Below are 13,995 nucleotides of genomic sequence, written 5' to 3' on the forward strand. Positions count from 1 at the left end.
CTGAGTTACTCCAACATTTTGTGTGTTAACCAACATCTGCATTTCCTACACAATGCAATGGCATCTTCTCCTTGAGGTTCTTGGCACAAACTAACTTCCCTTCATCACTGAATCTTCAGCATGAAATGGATACCAAGGCAGATGCCGAGGCATCGTGCAAAGTGATTAGCTGTTTAAATTGATGACCTAGAAACATAACTGAGCAGCACCCAATATATTTGGCTGGTGAGTTGTGGCTAAACCTCAAACATGGCCACCAGCAACACTTCACCATTATGAGCCTTCGGGCAGCACCGCCCATTCTGTTCAGTTCAATGATTCAATGATACTTTATTGTCACATGTACCTAGGTGCAGTGAAATGCTTTGTTTTGCATACAACCTGGTAAAATCATGCGGCAGGCATCACCTCGGCAGTATACAAGTGTCACTACATTTCTGTTTAATTTAGTTTAGAGATATAGCGCAGGAACAGGCCCTTCGGCCCACCGGGTCTATGCCAACCAGCGATCACCGCACACCAACACTATCCTACACACTAGGTACAATTTATAATTTTATCAAGCCAATTAACCTGCAAAACTGTTCATGTTTGGAATTGGGAGGAAACCGAAGATTCCGGATAAAACCCATGCAGGTCAAGGAGAGAATGTACAAACTCTGTACAGACAGCACCCATAGTCAGGGTCAAACTCTGGTCTCTGGGAAGGCTGCAACTCTTCCGTCTCCGTGCCACCTTTTGCCATATCTGGCGTCAACAACGTTACAAAGCTACATGTCACTTTGAAAAGCTAAAGATCTGTGTGCAGAGCCTGTGCTAGTGGTGAGTGTCCCCTTGCGTGGACAATACCTCAAACCCCTCATTAATTTTCTCTCAGATAGAATTTGGCCGTAAAATTCAGCTCTAAGTATGGGCTTTACAGATAGCCTTTAAAGCACACGTTAGGGTCGTGCAATGAGATGTGATGGTAGAATCTGGAATCTTAGTTGCTTTCAAGTAACTTTCTTGACAATATTTGCTGTTCTTTTTCTGACAGCCCTTCATTGGTCGCACCAGGAGATGACTCTTCCCTGAAATTCTTTTCAAACTTTGAGTCGGGAAATCTTCGAAAAGCTATTCAAATTCGCAAGTAAGTGTAAAACGGGATACAGTGTACAGTCAGTCTGATCTGCATTCTGCATGGAATCTTGTGAAGAAAGAATGAAGGTGAACACTTGCATTGCTAAGGGTGAGAAGAGCAAAACTACGTGTCAAGTTCCGGTGAATGGGATGATTGTGGGTGGGTACTTCATGACCGGTGTGGGCATGATGGGCCAAAGGGTCTGTTTCAGTGCTGTTTTCTGATGCTTCTGAGCTTTTCAAAACTCTTTAGATTCTGGAGTGGTTCCAGAGGATTGGATGGTAGCTAATGTAACACCACTTTTTAAAAAGGGAGGGAGAGAGAAAACGGGGAATTACAGACCAGTTAGTCTAACGTCGGTAGTGGGGAAACTGCTAGAATCAGTTATTAAAGATGGGATAGCAGCACATTTGGAAAGTGGTGAAATCATTGGACAAAGTCAGCATGGATTTATGAAGGGTAAATCATGTCTGACGAATCTTATAGAATTTTTCGAGGATGTAACTAGAGGAGTGGATAAGGGAGAACCAGTGGATGTGTTATATCTGGACTTTCAGAAGGCTTTCGACAAGGTCCCACATAAGAGATTAGTATACAAACGTAAAGCACACGGTATTGGGGGTTCAGTATTGATGTGGATAGAGAACTGGCTGGCAGACAGGAAGCAAAGAGTAGGAGTAAACGGGTCCTTTTCACAATGGCAGGCAGTGACTAGTGGGGTACCGCAAGGCTCAGTTCTGGGACCCCAGCTATTTACGATATATATTAATGATTTGGACGAGGGAATTGAATGCAACATCTCCAACTTTGCGGATGACACGAAGCTGGGGGGCAGTGTTAGCTGTGAGGAGGATGCTAGGAGGCTGCAGGGTGACTTGGATAGGCTGGGTGAGTGGGCAAATGCATGGCAGATGCAGTATAATGTGGATAAATGTGAGGTTATCCACTTTGGTGGCAAAAACAGGAAAGTAGATTATTATCTGAATGGTGGCCGATTAGGAAAGGGGGAGATGCAACGAGACCTGAGTGTCATGGTACACCAGTCATTAAAAGTAGGCATGCAGGTGCAACAGGCAGTGAAGAAGGCGATGGTATGTTAGCATTCATAGCAAAAGGATTTAAGTATAGGAGCAGGGAGGTTCTACTGCAGTTGTACAGGGTCTTGGTGAGACCACACCTGGAGTATTGCGTACAGTTTTGGTCTCCTAATCTGATGAAAGACATTCTTGCCATAGAGGGAGTACAGAGAAGGTTCACCAGACTGATTCCTGGGATGTCAGGACTTTCATATGAAGAAAGACTGGATAGACTCGGTTTGTACTCGCTAGAATTTAGAAGCTTGAGGGGGGATCTTATAGAAACTTACAAAATTCTTAAGGGGTTGGACAGGCTAGATGCAGGAAGATTGTTCCCGATGTTGGGGAAGTCCAGAACAAGGGGTCACAGTTAAAGGATAAAGGGGAAATCTTTTAGGACCAAGATGAGGAAAACTTTTTTCACACAGAGAGTGGTGAATCTCTGGAATTCTCACCCGCAGAAGGTAGTTGAGGCCAGTTCATTGGCTATATTTAAGAGGGAGTTAGATGTGGCCCTAGTGGCTAAAGGGATCAGGGGGTATGGAGAGAAGGCAGGTACAGGATACTGAGTTGGATGATCAGCCATGATCATATTGAATGGTGGTGCAGGCTCGAAGGGCCGAATGGCCTACTCCTGCACCTATTTTCTATGTTTCTATGTTTCTATGTTTCTATGTAATGAAAATCCATACATGTCAATTGTACATGCCCTAATTAAGATCAATTAATGTAACATAGATCAGGAATGGAAACTGTAACTTTCTGGCTCACCTACTTTGTTACATATCGGAGTACAAAATATAATTTACCATCATCTTGCTACATCTAAGAATATGAATCATCAGAAGATGTCTGTGTATATTCAGATATAGTGCAATCTCAGACCTTTTGCACCAATTTGTGCCCTGAGTTTCTCAAGCACTGTGTTCAAAATAATTCCACTTCCACCAAACTTTCCAGCTCAAAAAACAAAGTGCTCAAGGAACGCAGCGGGTCAGACAGCATCTCTGGAGGGAAAACCAATGACATTTTGGGTCAGGATCCTTCTTCAGATAGGTCTAGAAGTCTGATGAAGGATCCTGACCTGAAACATTATCTGCCTATTTTCCCTCCACAGACGCAGCCTGGCCTGCTGAGTTCCTCCAGCACTTTGCTTTTACTCAGGTTTTCAGCATCTGTAGTTCCTTGCATCCTCGATTTCTAAATCTCAGTTTGCAGGGTATAGGATCTCAGATACGTGGGATAACCTTTCTGCCAATGACCTCCTGCATTAATCCACTTTGGGTTATCTTTTGAGTGGCACAGTGGTACAGCTGGTAGAACAGCTGGCTTCACAGTGCCAGAGACCCGTCTTTTAATTCTGACCTTGGGTGCTGTCTGTGTGGAGTTTTCACTCCTTTCTGTGACTGTGTGGGTTTCCTCCGGGTGCTGTGGTTTCCTCCTTTATCCCAGCAATTTGTAGGTTAATTGCCTTCTGTAAGATTTCCACTGCTGTATAGGGAGTGGGATAGCATAGAGCAAAAGTGGGATAACACAGAACTAGTGCGAACGGGTGATGGATGGTCAGCATGGACTTGATGGGCCGAAGGGCCTGTTTCCATGCTGTATTAGTCAATCATTCAACTTTGTTCTTGTATGCACAAGAAATTTGGAAGGTGCCTAGATCAAGACTGAACATGGGAGCCCACTTCTAACTGAGTGCCAGCACTAGATCAAATACGATTACATTAAGTTTCCAATCATAATGACATTTAAGTTATTTGAATTAGCTTTCAGGGAAAGATAATCCACTGCTAGGTATAATTTGTTACAGGTTTTATTATCTGCCATTGTGTTTCTCATAATGATATCATATTACCAAATTAATCTGTTCCTCGGTTGTTCAGTGTCCGGGTTAGATTTATATTGTTGAGCAGCAGTATTTTGGCTGTTCTTTAAATATCATTCTTTCCTATTCCTGTCCAGGTATGAATATGATCTGTTAATGAATGCTGACATCAACACAACCCTTCAGCAGCAGTGGTTCTACTTTGAAATCAGTAGCATGAGAGCTGGCATCTCATATCGATTCAATATTATTAACTGTGAGAAGACAAATAGCCAGTTCAACTACGGTAAGGAGTGTAAGACACAGTGAAATTCCAGGCACATTAGAGTAGACAGAATCCACTATTTCACATGATGTAGGCAATTCTGTTGTGGCTTAAATTGCCAAACAGCCAAAGTACTACATTGTTACAGGCCATTGCATTGCAAACCTCCAGCTTCAGTAGCTATCTGCCTCTGTCTAAGTTTATTGGACGAACGATCGGAGACTGGAGCATGATTCTAGGTCAAATCTCATTGTTGCAACTGAGGAACTTAACATTCAAGTGATTCAACAAATTTGGGTAAAATGTCTAGTATCGCAATGAGCATATGAAACCTTTGGATTGATGTAAGAAAAAGGGTCTCAATCTAAAACATCACCCAATCCTTCTCTCCAGAGGAGTGGCAATCCATACCGATCTTACTTCAGGAAATAATTCAATCAAAGATATTGCTGTTTAGGTTACATTGAAGAAGGAGGCATTTTCTTGTGATGGATCTCTGACCTGAAACATTAACCGTTTATTTCTCCACAGATGCTGCCTGACCTGCTGTGTGCTTTCTGTACATTCTGTATTTATTGCAGAAGTTCATGTTCATACGTTCTAGGAACAGAATCAGGCCATTTGACCCATCAAGTCTACTCTGCCTTCAATCATGGCTGATCTATCTTTCCCTCTCAACCCATTCTTCTGTCTTATTCCCATAACCCCTGACACCAGTACTAATTCAAAAATCTGTCAATCTGTGCCTTAAAAATATCCATTGACTTGGCCTCCACAGCCTTCTGTGGCAATGAATTCCACAGATTCACCACCCTCTGACTAAAGAAATTCCTCCTAATTTCCTTTCTAAAGATCCATCCTTTTATGCTAAGGTTATGGCCTCTGGTCCAAGACTCTCCCACTAAGAGCTGAGCATTTGGGATTTGGGTTCGCTGCCAAGGACTGTGCGATGTGTGTCGAGTATCAGGCTGGCATCTTTCTCTCTTTCCCAACACGATGCAATTCACTGCCTTCACACATTTATTCACTTCCATTTTGAAAGCTGCAGTTGAATCTGCACCCGCACAGGCAGTATATCCTGGCCCAGGTCTACATGATGAGACTGACCACTCTGTCTCATTCACCTGTAGACCTTTCAACCTGTCTCCTGGAGCCTTTTAGTTTGTTACCAATAGAAATAGTATTTCCCTTCATTCTGCCTCAACTTGTCCTGTTTTATCTACTTCTCCCACAGCTGCTTACATAAGGAATACGCCTCCACATTGCATCCCTCTTGAGATCACACCTTCCCTACCCAGCAATGGGTTTACGAGGGCACCACCCTGCCTGAGTCATTTGTCGCTGGCCCTGATTGGTCCTAATCTTTTCTCGCCTCTTAACCCCCCCCCCCCCCCCCCTTCTGCCCACCCCTCCACCTTGAATCTGAAGAAGGGCCCCAACCCGAAACGTCACCTATGCTTTTTCACCAGAGATGCTGCCTGACCTGCTAAGTTACTCCAACACTTTGTATCTATCTTTCACACATTTCCTTGTGCTATCCTTCCATGTTAAATGCCAAAGATTGTTTTCTTGCCTGAGGATGCTGCCAAGGACTGTGCGATGTGTGTCGAGATGGGAAAGGAATGGAGGGTTATGGTCTGAGCGTAGGTATATGGGGCTAGGGGAGATTATGTGTTCGGCACGGACTAGAAGGGTCGAGATGGCCTGTTTCCGTGCTGTAATTGTTATATGGTTATATGGTTATATGGATGCTATGTAAATACTTTTAGAATCAAGCATTCATGAGAGAGCAGTAAAAAGCTTGGGTAAAACTGTTATATATTCAGCAGGTCAGGCAACGTCTGTGGAGGGAAGCAGACAGATGGCATTTCAATGTAATAACAAGGAACTGCAAATGCTAGTTAATACCAGATAGACACAAAATACTGAAATCACTCTGGGACACAGAGCATCTGTCGAGGAAATGGATGGGTGATGTTTCAGGTCAGGACCCTTCTTCAGACTGATTGTAGAGGGGGCAGGAAAAATCTGGAAGAGAGAAGGGGCGGAACATGAACTGTGCTGCCACTTCTCTCTCTCAACTTTCTTCCGAAAGATGATGTTTCAAGTTGGAATCATTCCTGAGACTGGAGAAGGGTCTCGACCTGAAATGTCTTCTATCCATTTCTCCCCACCGGTGCTGCCCGATCCACTGACTTCCTCCAGCAGTTTATTTCTCGTTCAAGATTCCAGCATCTGCAGCCTCTTGTGTTACTATTAAACCATTGTGCATGTCTTGCAAAGATTGAAAGGGATTGCTCTAATCTACTCCAAGCCTTTGGTGAAATTGTGCTGAAAAGCCTTTGCCTCCTCCAGTCTTTCTCCTCAAGTTTTGCACCTTAATGAGATGAACCCTCTGCTCCACACAACACATAAATACCCAATCCATACCCGATACAGGTGCTGTCTGTGCGTTTGTACGTTCTCCCTGTGACCTGCATGGGTTTTCTCCGGGTGCTCTAGTTTCCCCCCTCACCCCAAAGATGCACAGGTTTGTATGTTAAATAGCTTCTGTAAATTCTAAACATCTGTTAGTGTATGGGATGTTCGCTGGTTGGTGCGGACACGTGGGCTGAAGGTATTGTTTTTTGCACTGTTTCTCTAATGTCTAAAGTCTAAAGGTCTGAGTCCATGAGCTAAATTTTCAGCCCAATGAATTTATAAATAATTTGTGATTGACTAGAAGATACCAATTTATGGAATTCCCTGCCCCGGAGGGCAGTGGAGGCCAAGTCACTGGATGGATTTAAGAGAGAGTTAGATAGAGCTCTAGGGGCTAGTGGAGTCAAGGGATATGGGGAGAAGGCAGGCACGGGTTATTGATAGGGGACGATCACCCATGATCACAATGAATCTCGAAGGGCCGAATGGCCTCCTCCTGCACCTATTTACTATGTTTCTATGTTTCTAAGATTAAATGAACATCTCTATATCTGCATGCCCAAGGATTATCTGCCAACCAATATACACTGCAAATGCTGGTTTATACCAAAGATAGACATAAAATGCTGAAATCAGCGGGACAGAGAGTATCTGTGGAGAAAATATATATTGGCTCGCAGCTTTCTTGGACAGATAATCCTTGAGTAGAATTGAAAGTCGGCAGCTTTATACCCGAGACCTTATGTAGTTTGGGTTTAGGGACATGTCGTACACAGTTTATCTTCCCCGAAGCCTTCGTATTGTAGCTACAGCATAAGACTTTTATAATTTGATTCATGTGTTTGCAAGTATAATGCTTCCTCCGAATACAGTTCAGTTTGAATTATTATGATAAATATTTATACACTGTAACACCAAGACACTTACACACCACAAGCACCGCGTTATAAATAAAACAAGATGTGAATCTGTGTATTGCACTCAGTATGGCTTCTGACCGTTCATGCTTCATATTTCACACTGAGTCAGGCGGCATGGCAGTTTCATAATTCAACAGCTTGAGGGGATTTTACTGTGAAAGTGAATTTACAATAAATTCATGTAATTCAACTGTTTGGACAATTCCACAGTTTAAATGTTGAACCACATTTAACAGCAAATCATAGCACTTATGTTTTTAATGGGTCTCATAGATATTAGTGTTGATGACAATTAGTGTCATGCCAACAGCAACAGGAACTTCAAGATTCTCTGTAAAATAAGGTGGTTTCAGAACGAATATGATTTGAGAACAAGCCAGAGAGAGTTATCATTAAAAGCATTGACTCACATGAAGTTGGAATTCTTAGTATTGTGCTGACTTTCCTTGAGATATGTTATCAGTGATTGGGTTGGGTCCACACCAGGTTTTAACACAAATCGAAAACCTAATCCAACGGCACAAAAATGGGTGCAGGAGAAGGCCATTCGGCCCTTCAAGCCAGCACCGCCATTCAGTGTGATCATGGTTGATCATCTAAAATCAGTACCCCATTCCTGCTTATTCCCCATTTCGCTTGATTCCTTTAGCCCTAAGAACTAAATCGAACTCTCTCCTGAAAACAAGGAACTGCAGATGCTGGAATCTTGAGCAAAAAACACAAAGTGCTGAAGTAACTCAGCGGGTCAGGCAGCATCTCTGTAGAATATGGGTAGGCAAGGGTTCAGGCAACGTTTCCGACCGATTGTGATAGGGAGGAGTAGGTGTGGTGCAACAGAGCCTGGCAAGTGATAGGTGGATACAGGTGAGCGGGATTGATTAGCAAATGGGTGGACAAACGCCAAGATGAAAAGGAGACAAAAGGCTGTGAGATAGGGAGAAATGTGACTTGTGTGGCCAGAGGAAGGGATGTAGGTGGAAGGAGATGGGGGGGAGGGTAAAAGGGGGAAGAGATAGTGGGAGAAATTGGTCTGCATCCACATGGGGCACAAAAGAGGGGAGACGAAAAAAGAGTGGGGAGGGATCATTAGTTAGTCTCCTTTGCCACAGTAAGGCTACATGCAAACTGGAGGAGCAGTACCTCATATTCCACTTGCGTAGCTTAAAACCCAGCATTATGAATGTTGATTGTCCGATTTTGGTAACAATTCCCCCATCTTTTTTCTCCTCTACCCTGTGAAATTCATGCCTCTTATCTCCTTATTTCACACCCCTTTTTGTCGCAGTTTCTTCTCTGGCCTTTATCCACCCAACCGCCAATCAACTTCCTCATCTGTATCCACCTATCACTTGCCAGGCTTTGTCCCGCCCACACCTCTCCTTCAGCTTTCTTCCCTTTACTACAATCGGTCTAAAGAAAGGCCCCGACCTGAAACGTCAGCTGTTTTTGCTCTCTGGTGATACTACTTGGCCTGTTGATGATTCAACAAAATCTGTCAGAGAATAGATCATGCAATTTAAAAAAAAAATGTACTTATCCATGCGCCACATGCATTGCTGCCTAAACTCGCATTTGCTGCCTGTCTGTGACTCCCTCTTGCCTACCCATTTTGAAGGGGATTTAAAACATAAATTATTTTTGTGGGTCTGTGGTCACCTGGGCAAGGACAGGACATTTCCTTCTCCAAATGAAAGAACTAGAGAGAATCTAAGTAGGATCCAAACTCATTCTCCAGATAAATAATCCATATATTTGGGAACCAGTCCAAGAGCTTAATTATCATACTACTGCACAGGTATTTTGGAGAAAGTTATATAAGTGATTGCACTTATGGTTCTAAAAGAATAAACTTTATCTTAGGTAGACAATAATGCTGGAGAAACTCAGCGGGTGAGGCAGCATCTATGGAGCGAAGGAAATAGGCAACGTTTCGGGTCGAAACCCTTCTTCGATGCTGCCTCACCCATCTGCAGTTCCTTCTTAAACTTTATCTTAGTTTAGTTCAGTTTAGTTTAGAGAAACATCATGGAAACAGGCCCTTTGGCCCACCAAGTCCGTACCGACCAGTGATCCCGCACACTGACACTATCCTACACACACTGGGAACAATTGACTATTTTACCAAGGCCAATTAGCTTACAAACCTCTACGTCTTTGGAATATGGGAGGGAACCAGAGCATCCGAAGAAAACCCACGCAGGTCACGGGGAAACTCCATACAGACAGCGCCACTAGTCAGGATCAAAGCCGGGTCTCTGGCGCTGTAAGGCAGCAACTCTACCGCTGCGCCACAATGCTGCTGCAAATGTTAGACATTAGCATTATTTGAGAAAATAATAATCTTGCTTTTATGTATTGAGCATCAAGCCTTTACACTTCACCGTTAATGCAGAGTCACAGTGTGGGGTCTGAGACTCGACAGAGACAACAGGGGCATAGAAAGAGAGAAACATAGAAAATAGGTGCAGGAGTAGACCCTTTGACCCTTCAAGCCAGCACCGCTATTTAATATGATCATGGCTAATCAACCAAAATCAGTACCCCGTTCCTGCTTTCACCACATATCCCTTGATTCTGTTAGCCCGAAGAGCTATATCTAACTCATCCAAGTAAGTGAAGGAGCTCTGATACCAGGAGCAAGGAGGGTATCTGATCAAGCTCAGATTACATTATTAACCTTTTGATTAAGTAAGGATTCTAATCTATCAGAGAAATATAGAGGAATAAGATTTAATTGTGTCCTGATAGATGGAGTTATATTGACACAAAAACATCATTTTCTGTGCCTACTTGTTGTAGGGATGCAGCCAGTGTTGTACTCAGTCCACGAGGCATTGTGTGGAAGAGCTCAGTGGGTCCGAGCAGGCACTGATATCTCCTATTACAGGTATGATTTCCTCATTTGTTATCTGTTATCATGTTTGGGTTGAGTACAAAATAACAAAGGAAGCTCGATGTCGTTATGTGTGCTAGCCGCCCTGCTGAATATTGGGTGATTGGGATGCGAAAGGATGGTCTCATCTTTATATTGACTTCTATCCCAACTCCACCAGTGGTTTAAGAATGCAATTAAGGAGATGGGTTTAGTGGTATTGAATGTGTGTTGTCGCCACAGTGCTCACTTCCACATGATCACTGTGTAAACTCTGCCCAATCCTATATTAGTCCGTCAGCATCCATAAAGACTCATCACACCCCTGTAACGGACTGTTTGAACTACTTCCCTCCGGCAGACGTTACAAGGCCTTCTACGCCCGAACCTCCAGACTCAGAAACAGCTTTATTCCAAGAGCTATAGCGGCTCTGAACCGGCCCTTCTGAGTGCCCCCCACCCCCCCTGGACTGTCTCCCTCGGATGGTCACGACACAGCTTATTTATTTATTTTACTTTTCTTTTTCATCGGTTGGAGCTGCATACTAAATCTCGTTGCACTGACGTGCAATGACAATAAAAGATAGTATTATTATTATTATTATTATTATTATTATTATTATTATTATTATTATTATTATTATTATTATTATTATTATTATTATTATTATTATTATTATTATTATTATTATGATCACTGACAACTGCCTACAGAAATGTTGGCACAGAAACTGATTATTTTATTGTACTTGCACCACTAGGAGAACTAACCATTTAATCCAATTTCTTTTGTGACTGGCTTTATTCCAGTTCATTATTAACAGCATATTTAATGGTCAGTACTGGAATAACCCATTCTTCTCCGAGATGCTGGGCGGCACAGTGGCCCAGCGGTAGAGTTGATGTCTTACAGCGCCAGGGACCCGCGTTCCATCCTGACTATGGGTGCTGCCTGTATGGAGTTTGTACGTTCTCCCCGTGACCCGCTTGGGTTTTCTCCGAGTGCTCCAGTTTCCTCCCACACTCCAAAAACACACAGGTTTTTGTAGGTCAATTGGCTTTGTAAAAATTGTAAAAAAATGTTTCCGTGCAGTATTTCTAAACTAAACTAAACTATGCTGGACTGGACTGGACTAGATGTCTTTCAGTAACTATTCCTTTACATCTTGCACCTTCTGTCAATGACCGACAGTGGTTCTTGGTTCTTGGTTTCTTGGTCCTCCAAAATATTCCAAATGGAATTTAAACTGGAGGTGGGAGGAGGTGACAGAACAACAATCTGTGAGGCTATCTATTCTAAGGTTACTGCAGTATCACAGAATTCCCAATGATTTGCTGAGTCCAGTCGTGGTGTTTTAAAACTTTTATTCAAGCACAACGGTTATACGGCATCAGAACAAAGCATTAAAATATTTACAGACTTCAACTAACAACTGAACTTATCATAGCTAACAAAACAATGGAACTGTAACTAAAGGACTGAAGAGTGAACATAATGAGTGACAAAAGGCACTAGTCTAACACACTGGCCTTTAATAAAACACAATACAGAAAATCAAGCTTTCCTTATGTGTACAGGGTGATTTGACAACAGCTGTCCAGGGTGAAAGCCGTCAGGGTTAAACAGCTCTGCAGCCAGCTGGACCTCTCTGTACTTCACGGAGACACAGCTTTTGCAGCCCACTGTCTTATCAGAAACAACCTTCCTTGGAGTCTCACGCCTTGTACTGTGCACGCGTGCACAGTTACATTTTAATTTGAGTTTTCCAATGTTTTTCCGGCTAACATTTTCACACATGGTGTGAGTGTATGGAACAAGTTGCCAGGGGAGGTAGTTGAGGCTGGGACTATCCCAATGATTAAGAAACAGTTCATAGGCACATGGATGGGACAGGTTTGGAGAGAAATATCAATTGCAAATCACTTCTGACAATAATCAATGCAGCCGTATAAAAATCATGGATTAAAAAATTGAGGCAACTTTGGCCTCATCACACGGGTAGGAATTTATTCTAAACTTTTCCTTTTACTGTTAACTGTTATTTTCTGTCAATTTCTCATTCTTTTATCGAGCCTGATATCTTTCCAGTTAGTTTGGGCCTGAAAGAAGAACAAAGGCTTCAAAAAAATCCAACAAAATAACTGCATTGATTTTATCCATGTGGAGTGTGTGTGTATTTAAGGATAAAGGGAAATCTTTGAGGACTGAGATGAGAACAACATTTTTCACACAGAGAGTGGTGAATCTCTGGAATTCTCTGCCACAGAATGTAGTTGAGGCCAGTTCATTGGCTATATTTAAGAGGGAGTTAGATGTGCCCTTGTGGCTAAAGGGATCAGGGGGTATGGAGAGAAGGCAGGTATAGGATACTGAGTTGAATGATCAGCCATGATCATATTGAATGGCGGTGCAGGCTCAAAGGGCCGAATGGGCTACACCTGCACCTATTTTCTATGTTTCTATGTTTCTCTCTGTGATCCCATAGATATCCTGTGGTTACTCTGGTTTCCCAATCACAGGATGATGTGGTTAATTAACTGTTTTAAAGTTACCCCCGGTGAAAGCGTTTGATGGGAGACGCAAGGATGTTTGGCAGTGCTGGTGCAGGATTCCCAAAAGGTTAATTCATAGGTTGAGTCAGTAGTAGTAGGTGTGGAGCAGGCACAATGGACCGAGTGGGTACAAATATTTAAGAAAGAACTGCAGATGCTGGAAAAAACGAAGGTAGACAAAAAAGCTGGAGAAACATCCATCTATGGAGCGAAGGAAATAGGCAACGTTAAATGCTTGCCTACTCGCTCCATAGATGCTGCCTCACTCGCTGAGTTTCGCCAGCTTTTTTGTCTACAGTGGATACAAATAGATAACTTTCACATGTTTATTTATCCTTTATAAAGATTACTCTTTTTTATGTTCATTATTACTGTCACATATACTGCGACAAGCATGCCATCCAAACAGATCAGATATACCATACACAGATACAATCAGTTCAAATGTAAGTAAATAGATTACAAAGGGGATGATATAGAGCAGTGGTTCTTAACCTGGCGGTCGTGACCCCCTTGGGGATCATTTGAGGATTTTCCAGGGGTCATGAAGGGGTTGGAAATAACATCAATTTGTTGAACCCATTTTTAGGAACCTAGCAAAGGTACATACCACACACAGTATTTTGTTCGCGTGTTCACGTACTTATACACAGGGACTATGAGAGGGGGGTGCAGGGGGTACATCGTACCCGGGCCCGGGAGCCGAAGGAGGGGGGGGCAGGAATTTCCTGTATGGGTGTTCCCCGTAGGAGGAGGGGGGCACTAGGACCCAGCAGAGTCATCACTACTGATGGGTCTTCCCTGTAAGGGGGGGGGGGGGGGCATTGGGACACAGCAGAGTCACACCACGTGCTGTCTGCATGGTGGAGGTTGTGGGCCTGGTGCTGAGCCAGGAACTCTGGTGAGGTGACAGCTGTGGCCCATTGATGGCCGGTGGAGA

At 43.2% G+C, this 13,995-nt stretch overlaps 1 protein-coding gene across 1 annotated transcript in view; it reads left to right on the forward strand.

Moving 5' to 3' along the window:
- The window catches only part of agbl1 (AGBL carboxypeptidase 1), a 332,335-nt gene that overhangs the window by 95,434 nt on the left and 222,906 nt on the right, over positions 1 to 13,995 (forward strand). The window contains exons 13-15 of the mRNA XM_033050120.1: positions 1,037 to 1,129; positions 4,162 to 4,310; positions 10,430 to 10,517. Coding sequence (XP_032906011.1) covers positions 1,037 to 1,129; positions 4,162 to 4,310; positions 10,430 to 10,517 — 330 coding nt within the window. The remainder of the gene's footprint in view (positions 1 to 1,036; positions 1,130 to 4,161; positions 4,311 to 10,429; positions 10,518 to 13,995) is intronic.

The sequence above is a fragment of the Amblyraja radiata genome, chromosome 34 (genome assembly GCF_010909765.2).
Source record: "Amblyraja radiata isolate CabotCenter1 chromosome 34, sAmbRad1.1.pri, whole genome shotgun sequence".
In the NCBI taxonomy this organism is placed as follows: domain Eukaryota; kingdom Metazoa; phylum Chordata; class Chondrichthyes; order Rajiformes; family Rajidae; genus Amblyraja; species Amblyraja radiata.